This window comes from Ambystoma mexicanum, chromosome 7q (assembly GCF_040938575.1).
Source record: "Ambystoma mexicanum isolate Mex_15411 chromosome 7q, UKY_AmexF1_1, whole genome shotgun sequence".
Taxonomy (NCBI): domain Eukaryota; kingdom Metazoa; phylum Chordata; class Amphibia; order Caudata; family Ambystomatidae; genus Ambystoma; species Ambystoma mexicanum.
In genome coordinates, this window is record NC_090941.1 from 82,965,708 (window position 1) to 82,989,850 (window position 24,143).

The 24,143-nt window shown below is 44.2% G+C and overlaps 1 protein-coding gene across 5 annotated transcripts in view; it reads left to right on the plus strand.

Moving 5' to 3' along the window:
• The window catches only part of PNPLA4 (patatin like phospholipase domain containing 4), a 442,111-nt gene that overhangs the window by 195,221 nt on the left and 222,747 nt on the right, over positions 1–24,143 (plus strand). For all 5 annotated transcript variants that reach the window (XM_069639971.1, XM_069639973.1, XM_069639972.1 and 2 more), the window contains 2 exons: positions 4,262–4,356; positions 4,547–4,682. In XM_069639971.1, coding sequence (XP_069496072.1) covers positions 4,262–4,356; positions 4,547–4,682 — 231 coding nt within the window. The remainder of the gene's footprint in view (positions 1–4,261; positions 4,357–4,546; positions 4,683–24,143) is intronic.

Sequence of the window (24,143 nt, forward strand, 5' to 3'; positions counted from 1 at the left end):
GGTGGCTATTGTTTTCATCCCTCAGACTCCAGGGTGTCCATTTTTCCCCATACGAGTGGCTTCTGAGGTCTCATTGTCCATGTCTTATGGAACACCTTCTCAATACACTTTTTGGATGGTCTCTCTGGACCTGCATTTCATAGGACTACACTGGGCCACAACTCAAGTCAGAGAACTAATTACTGCAGAGAGAATATCGGACATACTCGAGACTTGTTCAGTTTTTTTTAAAACATCTGAGTGCTTAATGGCTTTAGATGGTGTTAGGCCGCACCCGTTGGTCTCATGTTTTCTAACAGTGCCTAACTAGACTGAAAATGTGCAGGACTCCAATAGCTTTGAGACACTCCTGGCCACAAGCATCAGACTCTGTATGTGCTAGTTCCATTCACCACATCAGGACCTCTTATGGGTCCGATTTCTGAAATTTGACCCTTTTCGGAGGACTTTCCTCAAGTCACGATCACAGCAATTCTTCCTTTGCCGGTTGGATCTTTTTATCATTTACACGTTTTTGATCTGCAATGATCTAGCTTGAAAGGGAAGCACATGTCAATGTCCTGGAGTTAGGCCATGTTCCTGGGTCTGAAGAATGCAGTCCGGCAAGCGGCGGTGATGTTGTGAGCTCCCTATCCTTACAGGGAGTGCCACTAATTAAGCAGCCTGGGGCCTGCAGTGGTGACAGGTGCACAGGAAGTGGCAGGGATTTTGGGCTCTCCCCTCCTTGCAAGTGGAGTGCCCCTTTTTTAGCCCTCATCAGTGATAAAAGGTGCTGCTGCCAGCCCCCTTTTTTTTGTCCCCCACTGGGTTTACATGTTTTCCCCCACCTTTGAACTATCCTTGGACTGATCTCAGGAACCTGCTCTAAAGAAGGAGGTACTGAAAACTCTGAGGAACAGACAATTGGAGCCTCACATTGGGCCCCTGGTGAATCATATGTTAATTTAATCACAGGCCTGCTCTCCCTGGTGGAGCAGTCAGGCCACATTTAGGGTCCCCCCAGACCCGACATTGTGCAGTGCACTAAGCCAAGGTCCGTATCTTCTAGTGGAGGACCGGGTAAGGGTAAAGGTTCCTCTGCCACATCCATCGGTGCAGGGTCAATGGGAGCGGAATCAGGACTAACCTGAGAAGGAACACTTTCAGGTTCAGGATAAATTACCCTAGGAGTGGGATCTAGATATATTTTATTTGTATCACGCTCGTACACAAGTGTTTCAGAGCGCGGCAAGGGAGGGGAACTGGGGAGAACAAAACAATGATCTTACTAGGCCCAGTGACATTGAGAACGTGCAAGTGCATGGGAAAGGGAAAGGTGAAAAGTGCATGGAAGGGGGAGAGTGGAAAGTGCAGAGAAATGGATAAACAGATAAATAATAATAAATACAAATAAAATAGATAATGGAGCAATAAACGGGGGTAGTGCAGCCAGCAAGTGGCAAGTGCTGTATTTACAGCAGCAGAACTGGGTAAATCTGATAAGTGCATAAAAAGAGAAAATGCGGTGGGGGCTGGGGTACTGTATGGGAACAGATACAGTCCCCAGTGCAAGGGGAGGTCGGGAGGCAGTGCAGAAGGGTGGCAGGGTGAGAAGGTACCTGGGCCAAGGGGACAGAGGGTGGCCAGGTGCACAGTGCCAAGAGAGAGCAGATCAGCAGGGGGAGCAAAAGCAGATGCAAAGTGGAAGGTCTTGAGGTGTTTACAGAACCAGAGATGGTTCTCCTCAAGTTTTAGAGTGGCAGGGAGGCTGTTCCAGAGGGAGGCCCCGGCTGAAGACAGAGGTCTACCCCCGGATCGTTTCTTTGAGAAACGACTGACCCTGAGGGAGTTGGAGGTAGAGGAGCGAAGAGCTCGAGAGTGGAGGTATTTGCAGAGGGATAGCTGAAGGTGTTTTGGACCCAGGCCCCAGAAAGCCTTGTGGACAATGCAGAGGGTTTTAAATTTAATCCTTGCATCCACTGGGAGCCAATGGAGAGATTTCAGAGCTGTCGAGATAGGATCCCAGGGCTTGAGGCCAAGGACAAGTCTTGCAGTCCTGTTCTGGATTAGTTGCAGAGGGCGAAGAGTAGAGACAGGTAGATTTAGAAAGAGGCAGTTTCAATAGTCAAACCTAGAGAGAACCAGAGCTTGGGAGACAGTGAGCTTCTGGGGGAAGGAGAGGAAAGGAAGAGTACCTCTGAGGAGGTGCAGTAGGAAGTTTGACCTTTTAGAGACCTCCGAGATGTGGGCGGAGAAGGAAAGTGTGGAGTCAAAGATGACCCCGGGGTTCATGGATATAGGAACCCACACCAGTGTCTGATCTATGAAAGAGTCTGGACAGAATCCAAACCGATCCCCTTCAGCGTCCGCATCATAACTGGCCCCCATTTGGCCTTCCGTTGGTCTTACTGTCTCGGTAGCTTGACAAGCTTTAGGGATTGAGCCATATAAGGGTCTTCCTCTTCGGGTCTTTCCATGCAGATTTGCAGCTGTCTTGTCTTCTGCCCTGTAGCTGATTCTTCTTCTATCACTGCCAGTGTCAGCTGAATCTCATCCCCCAACTGGGAGCATGTGGTTCTGGTTCAAAGTCTTGATGTTCCTTGCTCTCGTTGTTGTAGACTGGGAGCTCTCCTAGCTAATGCTCAATGATGAACGGTTGTAACTCCCACTTGTTGCCTAGCTTGTTTCATCCCCTCTTACCCAGGCTGCGGATCAACACACAATCCCCAGGCGGAAGTGCATGAAACTTGACCTTGGTGTCATAGCCGCTTTGGTTTCCCTCCACTGCAGCCTTGGAGAGCTGATGGATTTGCTGTAGTTGACATTTGAGCTGCTGCCTCCCACTGCCCTTTGTGAGGATCGAGATAACAATTTTAACGGCACTCTGCTGCCACCAGATCCAATGATCTTTTGTAAAGGATCACCTGTGCAGCCAAACGCGCCAGGCTGTCCTTTACTCTTCGTTTGTTTTCTTTTGATTTGAAGGATTGTCGCTGCAGGGATCAGTTTGTTCATTGTTCTTTCTATGTTCCCTGCAGGGGTTTACACACAAAAGTAGATTCCTCTAGAACTTATCTGTCGGCTCTAGGTGCATACTTACGTTCAGAAACTTATTTCATTCTCCTTGTCCAACGCAGTGGTGAAACGATTTTTTGATGAATTATATCATCTCTATCACCCAGTTAAGGCTCCTCACGGTAAATGGAACCTAAACGTATTAACAGCCATTGATCATAATAAATAAATAAGTGGCTTTCTTTATTACCTCACTTCAGCAAGGATAGTTAGCGAGCTGCAAGCTCTGTGAGCTGAAGTGCCGTTCACAACTTTTCACCAGGACAAGGTGGTTATTTGCACCCAACTATCCTTTTTACCGAATATTGCTTCCGATGTTCACATTAACCAGGAGATATCTTTACCAGTGTTCTTCTCTGGGCTGCCTTCTGATGCACAAAGACTTTTATACTGCCTGGTGTTGTGTGAGCCGTTAAATTCTTGATGGATAAAACAGAGTTCAGAAACTACTCTTGCCTTTTTTTAACCTCTGGTGGAGTGAGCAAGGTTGCATATGCTTCTAAGGCTACCATCTCTAGGTGGGTCATGTCTTCAATTCTGGAAGCTTATTCCAGGCAGGGACTCCCACAACTGAAGGATCTTCATAGACACTTAATAAGAGCCAAGGCAACTTGTCGCTTTTTGAAATATGTTCCCTGGGAATCCATCACTAAAGCAGCTATATGTGTGTCCCCAAATCAGCCTTTTGCAACCATTACGGTCTGCACTTGACCTCCACGGTGGATGCCGAGTTAAGCCAGGCAGTTCTCAAAAAACATAAGACCATCGACCTGAATGTCCTCCAGTGCTAGGGAATATACTAAATGAATGATCCTGCAGATGACCACCCAGATTCCCCCCTTAAACAATTACTTAGTTATCAGTCAGTCATCGACCTTGGCAATAGGAAAAGGACTGAAGAGTGATGTTCGTGGCGAGGCATGGGAATACTGAGCGAAAACCGTGAAGGCACCTGCCCTCGACTTAAAAAAAAAAAAAAAAAAAAAAAAAAAAAAAGACAGGATGTTTTGGTTGTACAAGTGCTCTCATCCCAAAGGACAGAATGTCCCAAAAACATGGAAAAAAGTGGACTGTGGAATAGGAGTAAATTAATCACTAAGTGAGTAACTTTATATTTTTCGATGATTGTTTTGCAGTATGCCAACGTGCATGCAAAGGTCTAAGAAGCCAAATTGCATTGCCTAAAAAGCTTAATTATTTGTTTCAGGAATGCACACAGTTTACATATAAGTTCTCAGAAGAAGTTCGAAATCAGCACTTTGGCGCAGTCACTCCAGGTTATGATTTTATGAATACTTTAAGGTACATATTTTAATGTATTTGTCCCAAGTTGTTTCATTTTATACGCAAGAACATGAATAAATAAATGCAGGCCAGTCATTGCAGAATGCTTTCTCGGTTAACTATATAAAACTCAGCGCTCTCCCTTCTGAAATATTTAGTAGATGTTAAATAATTGAGGGTGAATAATGTTTGTTTCTCTTATCTTTAGAGGAGGTATAGAGTCTTTTCTTCCTCCAAACGCTCATGAGATAGCCCAGAATCGTCTCTACATATCAATCACGAACACCAAAAGCAAAGAAAATTACTTGGTCTCAAACTTTGCCTCCAGGGACGACCTCATTAAGGTAATAAAGTTGCATATTACTCTGGTGGAGGAAAACGAATGGCTGTACCCTAGGCTTTTTAGAATGCCTCAGTGCCCTAGATTGCTTCATAAAAAATCCTATGAAGCATGTTCTTGTTTTATTAGTAAATCCTTGTACTAGAGATCACACAATGTGTTGCTACTTTGTGATCTTATTGTGTTTCTTGTACAGTGGGGAATGCTTTCATGGATATCAGACTGATTTTCAACATGTTTAAATGCGTTATTGTTGTTATAATTTCTCACAAAATGACATATTAACTCTAAAGTTACTTAAATGCCGCACATGTTTAATGCTGCACTGCAGATTCTAAGCCAGACCAGCACGTTGCATGGACGATTTCCCGTGACTTGTGGTGATCATTTATTTAATTGTATTTGGGGTTCTTTGGGGAGCATGAATCTAGCCCAACTGAACAAAGTAGCTATGCATATGCTACCAGGGCTACATATTGGTGGATTATCTTCATTACATACTTAACCAAGTCGTTTTTTCGAAAGGGGAAAGGTGAAAAAGGTCACAAGATTACAGGTAAATATTTTGTGCAGGTTAAATGCGAGCACTAACTTTACAGAATAGAGTCTGAATGATACAGTCAGTTATAACTGATGATTGGAGTATGAATTATGCTTTCTGATTTTGGTCTACTAGCAGGACATGCTGGAGAAATTAGAATTTGGGATGGAAGGAGGTGGATCTTAAACTTACTGTGCTTGTTCAACAGCTTTTCCGAGTAAATGTTTACCTTTTCCTGCGTGATGCTTTCTGCACTTCTAGTCGCCTGATTGCTTGGCTCTATGTAGGTCTCTGACCTTCTGAATGGTTGAGCTTGTTCACATAGTCCCGCTGGCAGGTGAGAAATAGTTTATATTTAATACAGCAGTTCTTGAACATTATTACCCGCCATTTTCTACCACCTGAAGGGGATGGTTCCTTTCTTCGGTCCCTCTCAACTACATCCCAGCCTAGTTCTGTATCACCTCTGTGGACCTGACCTGATCCTTCTCTCTTTCACCATTAGTCACTCTGGCTTTCCATTGATCCCTCTGATCTCCTAATCATGTACTCCTCCATCTAATTCTACCCATCACCTCTCTCATCACCCCCATTATTAAACACATATTGAAACCCAACTCTCTTTTTACCGTCTGGTGCAAATCAGGTGTTCCATCTCTTCACACACTCCATCCCACACTATCTACATTTACCATGACTTGGCAGATGTGCAAGATACACCTCGCTACTCCCTTTGAGCTATACTCTCCTGCTCCAAGCTCTGCTTTATTATGCCATTTCCCCATGGCACCCAATCCTCGATTACGACCCACTGGTTAGAGGGCTGAGAACTACCATACAACTGCAAATCCATCAATAATACATGTCCCTTTTTCTCACTCTCCTTGCTACCAATAAAGAATCTCTCCTGACTCTCGCTTCTCTCTACTCAGTTAAATCCACGTACTACACATTTGTTTTCTCAACTCTCAGTTCACATTCTTTAAAACTGTCCTACCATCCAAGGCATGTGGGTCCGCTGCCTACCCCACAGCCCCGCCCCCGATCTCCTCTCTCCCTGTGCCAATCATTTTGCCATCTGTTTCTCATATAAAATCCCCAAAATGAAAGGCTCACTGCTCTATCATCTTTCCCACATACCTCTTTTACCACCTACCACTAGCACCAACTTCTCATGGTTCGGTTTCTTACCTTCCAGCACCTTATCATGTCAACAACCATCCTGGTTTCCTACTGACCATTATGCCCCTCAATCATGGCTTTAGCACCCCTTGCTTGCTCTTTCCGTTCTTCCATTTTGCTGGTTTCTGAGACCTTTCTCACCTGCTTCATGGTAGTCAATGTCCTGTCCATTTTGGAAAAAACCTGATGATAATCAGCATGCCTCTTTCCTCAGAACACCATATTATTCTAACTAGAGAATAACAACTGGTGTGCCTGTTTCAGTCAGTTTTGCCATAAACAATCCATGGAAACAGCGCTTACCCATTTCTCAAACTCCCTCACAATGGCTCACCATGCCAAACTGTCAACATTCTTCTTGCCCGATCTGCCACATTCATCAGTGTAGACCAATCTTTTCACCATCTCATACACACACACTATCCTTGGTTCCAGGTCACTTCTCTGGAACGGATAGCCTCTTCTTTTCTATACCTGCCTTTGCAATCTCTTGGAACAAATGAAACCCCTATGCCTCCACCACTTGAAGTTTGAGTTCACAGAATATCAGTCCTTAAACCCCGCCTCTTAACTTTCTCTGTAGCTCCTCTGTTGGCAGGATGACCTCCTCGTTTGATGTCTCCTGTCATCTTTTTACTGACCTTGCCCACATTTTCTTCTTTGTCTCGTCCTTCATCCAGAATCAGTCTACTTGCAACTAGAGAGATAACGATTTTAAAATTAGTATTTGACTAAATTATTTGGAAGTTGTTAGTACAAATATTTTTTAGAGAGTAGAACATTTATTTTATTCATGATGGTAGCATTTTCTAGCAGAGTAAAAATCTATTTAAACTCTAAAATGGGTCTATTTTTGTAATCTATACTACTTTGCACCAAGTGATTCCAGCAAATTAAGAGGCTGTTCTCTGCAGGTACCACTGATCCGAATATAAGTGTGGAGCTTTGCGGGGGAAGAAGGGATCAGCTTCTTATATTTCTGTTTTGGACTACACACATGCACTTAAACTCTTTTATTATACAAAATGTTTTGTCTGTGGCATGGATTTTTTTTTGTTGTAAAAATGCGGAACTATTTCCACTTGTCTGCCTGAAACCTCCCAAGTCCCCAAATTGGGGGTTGTTTTTGAAACTGACATAAAACTTGAGCAGTTTGACACGCCCAGTTATAGCTGCTAGACTCGATCCGCTAAACCTCTGCAAAATCCACCACAGGTTCAACATTTACTTTGCTAGAACCCTTATCTCCACTCCTCTTTATATAAGGACACATCTGTAGTGCCAGCCCTGTGGCGGGACTACCTATCTTGCCTTGTACCCCCATATGATATGATATAGTCATGTATAATGCGCCTGTACACAAGTGTTTTTCGGCGTGAGTTGTGTTATCTGTGTTAGCCCTTAACAAAATACTTCACATTGTCCACTCACACATTGATCAACCTCCTGCTGCCCGTGTGTGGCACACTGTACACTGACATAGTGCCACCAGACTCTAGTCGGAAAATGGCCAATGGCGTGTATGATCGATCTGGGGGCACTGACGCTCAAGAGTGTGGAGCAGTACACAGTGATGATCGCCTGTGAGAAAACACTTACTGGGCCTGGTACCTCACAGATAAAACCTCTGTTTCATAATACTGTGATAAACAAACTATAGAGATGTATTGCTCCGGCAAACGAAAAACCTATCTCACATAAGCATGTGGTCCAAAGTGCCAATTAGTATGGGCATAGGAAGAAGGAAGTTGCTCTAATGCTGGTTGATTTCTAAACACTAACTTTCCCCATTTGAGAGTGCGCTTAGTTCCCCAATGTGAGTTCTGTTGGCATGTTTGAAATGTTTTCTTATCTGTTCCTGCATGGGAGAACTGAAGGTTATGAAAAGTGACTGTTATGGAATGGAGGGTTAAAAGACCCTGCTAATTTACTTTGACGATATTAATGAAGTGCAAACAACCAACAGATAGTCTTGCTGGACAGAGGGGAAACTGGGCAAACAACTGACTTGTAGAATGAGCCAATGGTTTTGGATCAGTGGATGAATGATAGGTCATCTGCTGCAGAGGTTGCAGTATTGGCTGTGCAATAGTCTCTCATAACTCAGAGCATACATACCCTCCTGCTACATGAACAGGTAGTAAAGCACAAAAAAAAGGTTGAGATTATTTCTCAACAGAATCTTCTCAAGCCTCTGGATACATATTTGCGCACAGTCCCAAGAAATACCAGTAGGGCAAACAGTCTGTGTCTGTGGAAATTGTATACAATGCCAGGCGCAAGCACCCTCCGTTTCAGGATGATGGACCTCTCCTAAAAATAAGTATTTGTGTTTCTAACTGGTAGCTGGATACACAGGAATCTTTTAGAGGATCCTTCTTGTTGGACACCTGTGGTGTGGAGGCTGCAGTCGTCACCCTGATGGCTCCAATTAGCAAATGCAGCATTCCTCGTCGCGAAAGAAACAGTCCAACTATCCGCCCCTAAGGGCGGGATTTTCTTCATCCTCTTTACAAGCCCTTGTGATGAGGGAAAAAAAGCATGAATTGTTCATATTTTATATGTAAAGATAATGATTGTTTTGTATTAGAATTTTAAATCTGGATACAATGAACTTTTTGTATTTGAATTGTATATCTTTGCAAAGGTTCTTTTTTCTGTAAATGAACTAAAAGCAAATAAAAGAATTTAAAAAAAAGCAAGGTCCTTCATCTCCTAAGCCCTTAATTGTCCCTCCTTCCTCCACTCTCTTCCCTATTCCCTCCCAGTGTGGTCTCTGCCAGCCAGACAGCTTGGAAGGTAAAAGCATAACCAATGGGTATCAAGATTACTTTCGGGGCGATCCCTGCCACTTTGGCTGACTGACAGCCCGATGTCAGTCAGCCATGTCATATCCCCAGCAGCTGGATCAGCATGTGCACTTCCTTTTAACAGATGCAGCCTATGGTTGTGTGCACTAGGATATGATATGATTTGGTATTTATAACGCACCTGTACCCAAGTGTTTCTAGGTGCCAGAAGACAAGGAACGGGGGACAGAGAGGAAAGACAGGACAAACGATTGTACTAGGCCTTGTGTCATTCGGATCGTGCAAGTGCGACAAAAAAAGTGCAGGGGGAAAGGGAGAGGGGAAATTGCAGGGGAGAGGGAAGGGGAAAGTGCAGCCAGAGCACCAATGCTCTAGGTAAGTGCATGTAAGCCAGGGGCCAGTAGGAGTTGCTTACAGCCCCTAAGTGCGCAGTAGGCCGAGAGGCAGTGCAGGAATACTGGTCATGGAGGGGCCTGGTAGCCTGTGAGACTGAGGTTCCCCAGCAACCAGTCAGCATAGGCAGACAGTATAGCAGGTTAGCAAGGAAGAGGGAGAGAGAAGGCGGAGGGTAAAAGGAAGGTTTTGAGCAGCTTCTGGAACTACAGGTGGTCCGGCTCACGTTTGAGAAGGGCAGGGAGGTCGTTCCAGAGGGAGGCACCTGCAGATGAGAGATCTATCCCCCTCTCTCAGCCTGGAGGAACACCTGACCTTCAGAGAGTTTAAGGTAGCTAAGCAAAGGGCTTTAGAAGGAAGGTATTTAGGCAGAGATAGTTGGCTATAGTGCAGATCCTGGCCCCAGAAAGCCTTGTGGACGATGCAAAGGGACTTGAACTTGATGCTTGCAGCCACCGGGCGCCAGTGCAGAGATTTCAAGACTGGAGAGATGCAGTCCCTGGGCTTGAGGCCAAGGATAAGTCAAGGATAAGTCTTGCCGTCCTGTTCTGGATTAGTTGGAGGGGGCGATGAGTAGAAAAAGGCTGTTGCAGTAGTCCAGCCTGGAGAGAACCAGAGCTCAGGAGACAGTGAGCTTCTGGGGAAAGGTGAGAAAAGATACAATACATCTGAGGAGGTGCAGCAGGAAGTTGGCCTGAAGAGGGATGGTCGAATCCTGCCCCTGCTCCCCTTCCCACAAGATGCATGGCCCGGAAGAACCACCACAAAACTGCGATCGCCCATACCACTTTGGACTGATTAATAGTGCTCCTATGCCAGACAAGTATGGCGAGAGGTACACACTCAGCCAACACTACAGCCCAAGAGCAGTGCAAACGCTACCCAGAGTGGATGAGGAGCCTCAGGATGCCACTAAGGAGGCTTCAATTGACCGCGTTGACTAAAGTGCCAAGAAGCTACGCTACTGACATCGTTAGAGACACCATGACATAGCAGTGTCAGACATGAAGAACACGAGCATACAGTTCTAGAAGTAGCGGACAGGCACACACACATACCGCCTTTTCTTTATTATTTTGTCATTAGCTTAACTGCAGCAACGCAGAAACCTCAAGAAGCAAGAGATCCTGAGTGAATGCTTGCAGATGGTTATATGCCATTAACCCTCGTGAACTGAAGGAGCACCTATGGGACCTGACAGAACCAATGTAACACTAACATGAATAACACAAACATGCAATCTCACACAGTCAGACAAAGGCTTGCAACAAAGGAGTTACATTGAGAGACAAGTGTTGCATGATGAAAACGGGCACTCTCATAGTCTTTGGTGGTGCACACATGTTATAATGCAGACACATAGTTTTTATTACCTTGAGAAGGTACACCTCGAGCTGAAAACCATTTTGAATCCCAGGCCTGGGGTACGTCAGCTGTAGCCAATCACAGTTCAGGACCCTAGAGCAGGTAGCAATGGGCAAGAACCAATAGTAAGACCCTCATACTGCAATATTGTAGAGTATAAGGTAATCAGGGAGGGGCCCGGCCAGACACCTGACATGGGAGAGCCAGTAAGGTAACATGTGTAAGGTCCACTATAGGTGGACTATCACTCTGCACCCAATCCCAAGTGGTGATAGGTTTGCTGGAGAGGGGCGCAGGTTGTGACGCTATGATGACGCAATGGATCTACAAAACTGGCGTGCTAGCCAGGGAGTGCTGTGATGTTCCATGACACGATTCATCCTTGTACTGATCCCTGTTGGTTTTTGGTTTTAAAAAAACACACTTCGAACTTGCTGTCTGTCTGGGCCTGCGTTCCTTTTGGGGAAGGAAGGTGTTGGGCCTTCCATGAGTTCTGAATCCGCAAACTCCTGGTAGACCTCGAACCTACCTCAGAGTATGACCCAACAGGCCACTTTGGCAAGGTCCTTGATGTGAGGAAAGACGGAGAGAGTGGAGTCGAAGATCACCCCAAGGTTTTTTGCCTTTGAGGAGGACGAGGGTAGAGGGTCCAAGGAGGGCAGTATGAGCGAGATGTGGGAGCATGGGTCCCAATGAGCAGAATCTCAGTCTTACTGGCGTTGAGGCAGAAATCATTGGAGGTGCACCATTTCTGAATCGCGAATAGACAGTTGGGAATGAGCAAGGAAGGAGAGGAGGCTGAGGCAAGCCTGGAAAAGACCTGTGTGTCATGCACATAACACTGGCAGTTGGAATGGAAGGTAGAAATCTGGTAGACCAAAGGGGCCAAGTAGACATTGAAGAGCTATGGCGAGACGAGGGAGCCCTAGGAGACCCCACAAGTGGAGAGAGAGGTGGTGGAGAGAAAGGACCGAAGTTGGACCTGGGAGGGTCAGTCCAGGAGGAAGGTGGTCAGCCACGCCAGAGCCTGCAGCACGATTCATCAGTGGACTCCACACATTCAACCACATTGTCTCGACCCTCATCGAACTGCACTGGCTCTTGTATCATCTTTCGTTCCCTCGGTCATACTTTATTTTGGCAGAAACATGCCATAAAAGCAACAGAACGTACATTTAAAACATTCATAAAAACAAACAATATGAAAACAAGGAGTAATCAATACTCCACAATCGATATACAGATACATTTTAAAACACTACGCAAAATACTCAAAATAACTCTTCAAAGACATTACAAAAGCATTGTCACTTCGGTTCCATAAATAATCTCAAAGATTAAAATAATTTCATACACTCTAAAAAACACTATGATGATAGTAAGGACCAACAAGGACGCCTCTACTCTAGAATGCCTGGAATTATTCTCAATTACTTGACACTAGGGCTGGTATTAAAGGTGCCTCATGATACCCAAGTACATAAATGCAAACTCATGATGTTCCTATCCAAAGCTCTAAGCAGATAATTACCCGCTGTGTGGGTTGCAAGGCTATCCTTAGCAACACTGCACAGCACCATAGCTTCTACCATAGTTCTAATGGTGCCAGCATGTAAAAGCGGTCTCAAGAATTTCTTTCTTAGATCACAAGAGGGTGTGCAATCGGGATAAAATGAACAATACTTTTGATTTCATGGTGAAGAAATGGCAGTTTGGCATAACATTACTATTCCATTTATTCCTTAGGGCTGCCACCAGTAATATTCATAAGCGAAGCTTGATATACAATGATCTCATCTGCTTAGGATGCATAGTATCCAGAGAGACCTCGTAGCCAAAGGATTGTTTTAACGCCCATTACCCAGTAAATTGTCTCAATTGAGCTAGCTTAGACAAAACATCTGCTTCCCTTATTGAGGCATACGGATTTTTGATTATGGTTTTAGAGCTGCTAGCCATTGCATCAGGACTAGTCCAAACGTCACTCAGTCCAATAGCCTGGAGCTCTTTCTTTAAGTGTAGGAACCATGGTAGCTGCATGCATCCTTCCTGGGCCGCTATATCCACCAGGGCCTCGCTGTATTTTCCCAAATTTGCATTTGAAAACGCTCTCGCCCAGTAATACATAGCTTTTCTTTAAAGATTGCTTCGATACTCTGAAGACTTGTTACGAAGTAAACTGGAAGATTTGGCACATTATATGGTAAGCCCCGGATGCTCTTTAGGAACTTAGGTTCCACTACGGAGAGATTTGTACCGCTGGTCCAACCCCACAGCACAGCTCTATAAAGTACCACTTGCCTGGCAATGTATGCCTCAAGGGACACTATATGCCACACCAGGCTGAACTCCTTGCTCCCTTTAGCTCAGTCACCTGCCTATGGTGAAAAGCTAAAATAAAATGAGCCTATCGGATGAGCAGGAAAACGTGCGAGCCGCTTCAGTGTCGAGAAGGGATTAACTCTTATACCCCCATCCCTGTGAAGTATCTCAGCATGGGCCTTAATGTTTCAATATTGCTTTAAGTAACAATGCAAAAGTAACTGATCCAAAGAAGGGGAAATAAAGATGTAAACATTACAATAAAGAAGAGGGTAACTGGTCTCCCCCAATTTTCCCTGTTCATTGGTTGCCCCCTCCCACTCAACCATACAACCATTTAACGTGGTACATTCCTTCTAGGGCATTGCAACAGCAAATTCTCAGTTTTCTGCACGTCTTCTGCTGCCTCACACTTACGGTCATTCTCCCTTCTGGCTCCTTTATCATTGTACTTGTCTTCTCCTTGAAATTACAAACAGTGCCTTCATTCAGGATGTTAAGACTACCCTACAAAAACAGTCTCCTGCCCTTTGAGCCTGAGGCCAGCAGCGGCATCACACCCTTCTGACAACCCTTACTTTTCTTTCTGTAGATAACCGCAAGGAAACCCATGTATAATAACCAAGAGGTCCCTATATGACATAACATGCTGTGCATATTTGTATCGTCATGTCTCCATTCTTATGTTCCTGCGTCCCCTTCACCAATAGGTTTATGTTCATTCGTAGTCCAATACACTAATATTGTTAATCAACTGGACATTTTCACTGTAGTGTTACTGGTTAAGGTACTTAGTTGCCTCTGAAAAAATAAATACAAATTCATGTTATGCGGGTAGATGGATGAGAGCTGTACACAACACTTTTAATCATTTAAAACAGGCAAATACTCCCACCATAAAATGGCAGTAAATGTACTGCCCAAACATACAAGAAACAAACAGCACAGATAATACTGCCTCATGTTTCCACAAACACAGCTCTACGGATATGTTTGGATCAGGGTTGTCTGAACAGTGATGTCACAGGAAGGAGGTTGAATATTATTACTGTCTTAATAGATGCACAACCTTTTAAACATGCATGTTTTAGTTGCGTTAACTAGTACGTGTAAAGAAGTGTGGATTACAAAAAGGTATGTGTTTTAAATTCAAAGGGTATCAGCTTGACAAATACCATCCTCCTCCTTAGGAATGAGAATTATTTTACTCCAAACTTCAAAAACAGGGAGTAAAAAAATCCTACTTCAAAATTATATCTGAAGTGGTCTGTGGGGTTTGGGGACTTTGAGGGTGAGCAAGAGGAAATCTCATAGGATTAGGGCGTTTTGGTCAAACAATCCATGACCAAGGTAGGTACTGTTTCTCTGGTTCTACATTGTTTTATCGAAGTGAATTACTTTGTGGTTTTATTTCCTTTTTTTTCTTATTTAATGGTGGTCAGCCCCCTTTTCACCCTCCCTGCCATTTCCACCATTCCCATCCCCCAATGCCCCATACCCTTAATACCAATATATATATATTTTTGCTTCATCACAAAGTTATTTTGTCGAAGTGAATTACCATGAAGTAATTCACAAAGATAAATCAACCGTATACGCCTTCTCTGTAGTGTGGTAAGTGATTGTGTGCTTCTGAATAGAAGGCAGTCTGGAGAGCTGAATGTGGTAGGCTTTGGAGCAGGGAATTTCTTCCAAATATATGGGCGAGAACTATTGAGTGGAATTTGGAAGGTTGAAGGGGAGGGCTTTCATTTTTTGTGTTCTCAGTTAGCACCTGTGATTATTTAAAATACATGGTCTTTGAGGAAGAGCTACCTGTGTTTACATACAACCCAGAGGACCTGAAAAATGAGGTTGGTGCCTGTTGCATTCCATACTGGATAGCAAGTTCTGAGTCCGACTGTTGTTGGCACCCCATGTTATGTATTTGTTTATTGTGGGTTGTACATCGCGCATACTGCCATCTGGCTATTTCAAAGCTGTAGTGCCTGAATGGTAGTGCCAATTACAAGGGTGACAGAGTTATTTGTGTTTGAGCGTCTCTCAAAGCATTCAGAAATTGCTGTCATTATGCTGCTGGCCTCTCAGAACTTGTTTCAGGTGCTGATTGTGGCTTGAAACTGTGGGGTGTAATCAAAGGCCCCAAACCAACGAAACCAAAGGGACCACTAAAAATAAATGACCTGCCAGCATTTATAACAAAACTTTTACATGGAAAATTGACCTATTAAGGCAGACTGTGGGGTTTCTGCAAGTAACACAAGGAAGGGCCATGTGAAAAAGGCCTACCTGTCATTACAAAAGGAAAAGCAGCATTTTAATTCACAAAGGTAGAAGAAATTCAAAGGCCCTTTTCACATGAAAAACAGGGTTTTAAACACTGACATCAAAACGGCTTTGCATGTGTGTTTGCAGTTTAAAGCAAGACATGAGAAAAATGTACCCCTGCTAGCATATAGAGGTCCGGGAAAAATGGCGTGGACAAAAAGTAATGTATATTATGTCCAACATGCAAAATACCGGCAAACATTTTAAAAGAAAAGCTCACTTTGTTGTGCCCAAAAGTTTCAGTAGGCCCGAGGCAGACTATGTGGGTGTCATTCTGCAGTGGAAATCCTGGGAAACCTAAAACAAAGATGTAATCTAAGTCCAGATTGGGAAAGCACATCACATTAGTGGCTGAGAATGCCACCCACAAAAAGGTGTTGCATTGTGCCAATTCAGACCCACTTTTCAGCAGAAGAGCGAACAGCAGATCATTAAGTGTGTTTTATTAATGACTGAAAGAAACAGCCTAGTACTTTCAGCAGAAAAGCAAAATGAACCTGGATCAGTAAAGCACACTGTATGTCAAAGAATCAAGACTGATGTTAGAAAATGCAATATGAGAGTTCCTTTCAGCCAAGGACACATGGTGGGTCTCTGGTCAAAATTCACAAAGAACTCCCCCACTGAAAGCCTGGCTTGCATCCCAACTGTTTACAACTGCAATAAAATGTGGCCCAAAGGATGTAGAAAACCAAGTTTCCCAATCCCTGCTGTCTCTGAGGGAAGTTTTGTGCAGGCACATGTTTTAGCCTGTGCATGACAGGAATGTTGGTGGATGGGGGGCATGTGTTGACACGGCCCCAGGTTTTACGACCGGCAGCTACCAACTTCAAACAACAAAGAGGATAATGATAATAAAAGAAACAAAAACCTGGCCAGTGGCTTGCCAAATGGCATGGAAAAGGGGGAAGCTCAGATTTGCACATATGAAGGTTCCCCTTAGTTTAAATGTACTGTCACAATTGGTGCTGTTTCTCAGAAATGACAAATCACACTGTATACGTGTATGTTTTATTTTTTAGATAATTTCAAGGTGACTTTGGCGATCTAAAATTCACCCAACTGCAACAGGGAACTGTAATGGCCATCTAAAATGGGTTTCTGGCTGATCTCAAGATGTTGTGAATTTAAGAGTTGGAGAATTGGTGGAGCATAAAATTAGGAATGTGGGGAATACATTGCATGTTCCTAACAATTATGCTTTTGATGCTTTTTGTAAAAATGGCTGATAATTGCCAAACGGCTCTGCACCATGTTGCGGACCTGGCTGTTTTAAAAAAAATAATAATAAATTCACCCTCATTAGCTGAATCGGAATATGTATATATTATGGCAGTTACTAGTAAAATTATGAAGTTTTGCCACAGAAATAGTTTTTGCCAAACATTTGACACATGGGGATTGCAAATGGAAGCTGTCCAATGTCTGCTCCAGACTCCTAAACCAATCCTTGGAGAGAGGCTGGATTTGGGAGGAGAGAGTAAATGTCCCATCCTATTTCTGCGAACTCCTGCAGGGTACTCCCGAAGATTGTAACCTTGATGGTGTCATCACTGCTATATAAAGTGGGTGAAGTATGAGGGAAAGTGCTCTCCTAGAATTATCATCATGAAGGGAGCTGCTGAAAATTGCCATCTGACAGCTGCCAGGAACGCCCCAGGAAACCCCCAAAGCAGATTTTGCAGTGATTGCCTCTGGATGGGCTGTCTATTTCTGGGAAGGCCTACAAGCTGACTGGGTCCTATGGTGGAGAGCTGGAGGCCATCCTAGAGGGTGGAGTGACCAGACCTTTGCCCTGTCTTTCCAGAGGATCCTGACATGGAGTTGGCTTTCACAAACTTTAAACAGAGATTTTCATGTAAGTAGACTTGAGCCCTTTGCAACCAAAAAGTGGGGGAATCTGCTGGCCTTAAATCGTTTTCCTTTATAGTGGGGGAGGGGTGCAAAACTGTGTAGATCCTTAGCCTATTTAATAACAAAATATGAATTTAATTCCCCTTGGCAGAACACCACCGGGTGTTTTTTGTTAAAATTCAAAATTAACAAATCTCATTCCCAGTGTGCACTGAAAACTATAACCTGTAATTTAATTGGGTGATCTTATTTGTCCTGTTGACCTCGACTTCTTTAGGAAGAGGGGTGTCTTTGTCCCTAAACTAAAAAAAAATCAAAATGTTGCTGTCCAACTTCCCCAACACAGGCTTTTAAGTGGAGGGGGTGGAGGGGTCAGAAAAACCAACTGCTAAATCACCTTGTGTCATTGTAAAGAAAAAGGTGTGGGTGAAACCATAATTGCCATATGCATTGTACCAATCGGTAAACCGAACGGCTAGCCCTTTTAAGCCTGCCGGAAAATCAAAATTGCACAGCATTGCATAAGTAATTGTTTTTGTTTATTGATCAGTTTAATTATTTCTTGAAGTGAAATTTGTAGAAAGTAAAGAATTATTTGTGTTCTTTTCAACCCACTTGTGTGATTTATTTATGTTGAGAGAAGTGTATTGTGTTGTGCCAATAACTGACAGTAACCATGTATTGTGTAACACTTAGCTTGGGGAGGGAAGGGACTCCCTGTGTTGAGGATGGCCTCTCAATAAACTGTTACAGAACCAACAGGGTTTTGTCCTTTTTCACAAAAACAGGGCACAGCGATGGGCGCAAAATTTGCCCCGTATGCTAATCTTTACATCGGGCACTTTGAACTGGAATTTGCATGGCAACATCCATTATTTACAATCACTAACCAAATAGCCTACTGGAGGCGATTTATCGACAATATTCGTATCATCTGGAATGGCAATCAAGAATCCCTTGTGCAATATTACAACTATCTTAAGAGTAATAACTACAATTTAAAATGTACAATACAAGACGGTATTGCAAGATTAACCTTTTTGGATCTGGAGCTATATGTTGAATATGACACAATTCAAACCAACAGCAGGCAACAGTATGCTACATGTTAAAAGTAATCATCCTCACCATGTCACCAGGAACATTCCCTATGGAGAACTTTTGAGAACTAAACACAATTGCACTCAGAATAATGAATTTGTAAAGCATGCAAACACAATGATCGGAAAATTTGAGGAAAGAGGATATGGAAGGAAAGACCTCCAAAAACCATTAAATAAAACTCTGTTACGAACCAGATCAGGTCTTATTTCTGCTAAACCTAAATCCACTTTGCCTGAAAATAGTAACAAAGTGAGATTTACCACCACATATATCTCTGAAACTAATCTAATAAGATAAATACTGTCACAACTCTGGCCTATCCTTAAGTTAGATCAAGACGGTCTACCATTCCTTTATGATACACTCTCCTTAACATTTCGAAGGGCAAATAATTTAAAGACTCTCAGAATTCCATCTCACTTCATGCTACAGAAACAAGTGTCTGGTCTCCAACAAATGTGGAACCAACAAAACCTCAAAGGCAATTTCAAATGTGGTAAATGCAGCATTTGTCCACATTCAGACAACAGGATAAAGCAAATACAACTCCCCAATGGGACAACTCGCCAAATAACTAATTTCATCAATTACAATACTAAATTCGTAATCTATTCAATACAGTGCATTTGTTCCAATATCTACATTTGAAGTACCATCTGCCCGCTAGAATATCTGAACATTTAATTTCTATAGAAAATATGGATGGCCTACCGTTTTCAAAGGGACCACAGCCAGAACTCAATAGGCAACGTTAAATAATATGGACTGGAAAGAATCAATATGCCTCAGAGAGGAGGAAACAGGGAAAAGCTCCTTAGATGTAGCGAAGCATATTGGATAAATATATTGTCCACTTGTCATTCAGGCCTGAATTTTGACACAAAGATGAGCCACTTTCTGTGACACAAGTACTTTTTTCTTACAAATCTTGTTTAATGTTTTACTTGTAAAGTGTTTATTTCATTTGAATCTGCCTCATGCATCAAATCTAGGGTTTTTCTTTTCTTTAATTTTCCCTCTATCTAATCTCCCCTAAACTGATCATTTAGTTCATAAATAAATGCATCAAACACCATTCTAATGTTGTTCACGCCAGAAAATGAATCTGTGAAACTTTATTGGTCTAAAATTATGCGACCACCGCGCAAGTGTAGAGTACGCGAAATGAACATTGCTCAAAATTCATTGTTTTTTACAAATGGAACATAATCAAGTCCACTTAAGGTAATTAACATTATGTAAATATTGAAACAGTAAAAATGTGAATGCGAACGAGAGGTTGCGCTCCTTTGATATGTGGGGACACGAGTCAACATGCCCTCAGCAAGATGGCAGCGTGTGCGCCCACTAACTCAATGATGTGATCACACATATTGTGTCATTGCGCAGCTATAAGTAGCAGCCATTTTAGTTTTACTGCGGTGTACACGCTGTGAGGACAACCGTATCTGGGGAAACCCTCTTTTCATTCTGGTAAGTCCAAATTTACTAGCTCTTAAAACAAGCTAGTCCATCCACCTTTAAGCTGCATCTAAATTGTCCTATATAAGACTTGTGAAGTAGTAAACTTTAAATTACAGGTAATACTTTAAACAAAGGGAAGGGTCAGAAGAAATTCGACTGATTTCTCCCTACTGCAATCTTTGCATCTCACTTAATGGGCTTAATCTAGTTGCAGTGAAATGGCACACAGAGTGAGTAATCAAGATAACATAGAATTGTGTTCAATATATTTAACTCTATGAAATTCAGTCAACAGGACTCATATTTTGGTTAATTAAAAATTATTTTTGCCTTTCCTTTAGATTTGTTTATATCCTCCTGATGAACCACCGAATATAGGTGGGGTAACACGTGTTGGGGAATTATTCATACTTATGAGGATTATACAAAAGGAACTATTATAACTCATGAAGACTTCACAATAAACATCGAAATTGGCGCAAATTACAGATTCCTTTCTTTTCATTACCAATCAGTAAACCGAACTTCTAGCCCTTTTAAGCACGTGGGAAATTCGAAATTGCACAGCATTGCATATGTAATTGTTTTGTTTATTGATCAGTTTAATTATTTCTTGAAGTGAAATTTGTAGACAGTAAAGAATTGTTGTTTGTGTTCTTTTCAACCCACTTGTGTGATTTATGTATGTTGAGAGAAGTTTATTGTGCTGTGCCACTGATAAAGTGGTGTTTGACATTTTAGTGTGATTTTCTTAGCATCTAATTCAAATAAATATAAATATATCGCCTGGTTCTTGGCTCATTGGTAGCTCAGGGGGAAGGATCCAAGGGGTATGAGATGAATTGGCGATAGGGCTGAATAAAATAACTGACAGTAACCGTTTATTGTGTCACACTTAGCTTGGGGAGGGAAGTAACTCCCTGTGTTTAGGGTGGCCTCTCAATTAACCGTTACAGAACAAACAGGGTTTTGTCCTTTTTCAGTATTCTAGGTAGTTGTCTTACAGACTCATGTGATATGGTAGAGAGTTAGTGTGAACACATCTCTTAATATTCAATGGACAACGAGTTACAGAAGTCTTAATGGAATTTGACTGGTTGAACACTAGAGCTCAAACTCAAAAATATAGCCTATATAAATCTATTTTGATTCCTGAAATAAATTTAGCAGCCTTCCCCAGTATCTAATTACATTTCCTAACAGCAATTCTAGGAGAACATATTTACGTTTCTGATTTAATCTCTGTCCCACCTTTAAAGTAGCCTGCATAAAAGGTTTGGATCGCTCCCCATGGAGCATCCGTTGATATGCCATGTTGGGTTCCTTGGCAGAATCATTTTTTCCGTCCCCTTGGCTCTGGAATAGGATTCTTGGGGGGCATTCAATATACCTGTAGTAAGATTTATTAATGATTTATTTCCATCTGAAAAAGAAATGTTTGTATATTAGCCTTTTATAACTAAAAATGTGTATTCGTTTTTAATTAACATTTTTTAAAGATGTGTGTGCAGTTTGTGTATGTTTTTTTCTTTTCTTTTCATGACCTTTGTGTTTTACATGTAAATTGTGATGTCCAAAATGTAATGCATTTTTTCCTTGTGTAAGGTTACTTTTGTAATCGGAACAAAATAAACAATATACATTGTTGCAGTGTGTAGCTCTTTGGTGATGTAGACTTCTCCAGCATGGGGTCTGGCATGGATTCACATGCTCATGAATATTCCCCGTCGTCAGGCTGGGAATCCTCGGTATAGAAAAAAATCAGTATCAGTTTCGTTTCTGATCTGTCTTTCTTAGTAGTAACGAATCACTGGTCTCTGGGTCATACTGCCCCCAGCCAATGACTGCCCTCTCCCTAAGCCCCGCCTCCGGCATCCATCCTCAGATTTTTACTGCACGTTCAAGTGTTGGGAGTCCTCGTGCTGTAGCTCTCGAGCTTTTGCTGCGTTTTCGCGCTTTTTCAGGAGACTTTTCTCATTTTTCGGTTAAATGGAGCCTCAAGCTCCACCGTTTTTACATCCGATCAACGGGGATCCGTTTCTGAGTTTTCTATGCCCCTCAAGGGTGAAGATTTCATCCAGTTACGCTTTTGGAGGATTCCAGAAGTTCCGAGGCCTACCCCGGACATGGCCCAGGAGAAAGGAAGCTCGACGCCCGGGAAGCTGTTCAGGACCTGCCCTGGATGCCAGCTTCAGAATGTTTTCAAGGAGGACGAGCATTCGTTATGCCTCTACTGTCTACATGAGGACAAGACGCACAAGGAGAAGAAGGACTGTGCGTTTTGTGGGAACATGTCGGAGCGGACCATGAAGGATCCACCTCCGTCTCGCCAACTGGCTGGAAGGGAAGAGCCCGTCAGGCGAGAAGAAGAAAAAGAAGTCAGAGCGGTCTTCTAAGTCCTGTGAGGGTGCCCCGGCGACGGGGGCCCAACAAAAGGCTAAGCACCGCGAGTCCGCGGGCACCGGGAGCACCGAACGGTCGGTCGGGCTCCTTGGCTGCCAGGTAGGGCGCATCCTTTCCGGCGCCATCAACCACGAGCCAACGCTCTGGCTCGGGTAAGAGGAAGTCTGAGAACCCGGCGAAGCTTCTGGAGAGGCCCCGGTCGATCTCGAAGATTCCGGCAGAGAGGGAGCGAGGCTCGGACCCTCCCCCCAAGGTGAAGGCCCCAGGCGTCCAGAAAGTGACGATGGCCTTAATTCACCCTGCTAAGACCTCGATTGAGGATGTTGCCGCGGCCCTGGCTCAGCCTGTGGAGGCTACACCAGTGGAGGCGCCCTCAGGACCCAGAGTCTCCCTGCCGCCGCGGAGGGAGTCGTCTTTCAGGCCCATTGAGAAGACCCCCACGAAGTCCTCATACCCGACGGGGGAACCGGAGCCAGGACCTTCGGAGAGTCCACCGCATAAGAGGAGGAGGACGCATCCTACGCCACCTCTCCCACCTGCCCTGCCTTCCCCACGGCCTACTACCCATGGGATGATAACAGGCACGGACACGGCTACGACAGGTACAGATGACGACGGAGGTGACGACGGGACGTGTCCCCCGTTGCCCCCTGCTCAGGAGTCCCCGCCCAAGGAGATTGGATCCTTTCATGCCATGATCTCCAGGGCATCCAAGCTTTTCCAGCTCTGCCCAGAAGAAAAGAAGAAAGAGGGGTTCCTATACCAGCGGCGCGAGGCTAAAAGGAAGACGGTCCTCGCCGTACCGCTTCTTGATGACATCTGGGATGAGGGGCTCTCCCTCCTCAAGAACCCTGCCACAGCGCCGGCAAAGAGGGACCGGTACGAGAAGTAGTACCGGGTCCCCGACGCTTCCCCCCTGTGCCTTCGGGCACAACCTACCCCGGATTCGGTCGTCTCGGCGGCGGCAAAGAAGAAAGCTGGGGGGGCATGGGCCTCGACATCATCTTCCCCGCCGGACGGCGAAGGCAGGAAGTTGGACACGATGGGACGATGGGTCATCTCATCCACAGCAACGACTATTAAGGCGGCCAACGCCCTGGCTATCGTAGCCCACTACGACAGGGAGCTGTGGTTCAAAATCGCCCCTCTGTTAGACTTCCTTCCGGACACCAAAAGGGCTGAGGCCCTTGAAATCCTACAGGAGGAGGAGATTGCTTTGGACCACGCCATCACGGTGGCAACGGACATCGCCGACACCGGTTTCCGTCAGTTGGGCAACGGCGTTTGCTTGAGACGACGAGGATGGCTCAACGCCACGGATTTCCGCCAGGACGTACAAACCAAGGTTTTGGACATGCCCTTCGTCGGGAACAACCTGTTTGGGAAGGCTGTTGATGTGTCCCTTCAGGCTATCAAGACAGACACAGAGACTGCCCGGGCACTGGGAGTGCTCCAACAACGACGGCCGTCCTTCCGGAGCTCCGGAGGCAGACAAGGTGCCTCCAAGGGATCCGGCAGTGGCTCCTCCACTTACCGCCAAGCGGCAAGATCTTCGTCCCAGGAAGTCTACAGGGGACGTGGCAAGTCAGGTGGTGCCCGTGGTCGTCAAGGAGGTCAAGGAGGCAAGGCGGCCTCCAAACAAGATTGAACCGACTGTGGGGTTGGGCGCCCGCCAAAGTACCCCAGTGGGAGGCCGGCT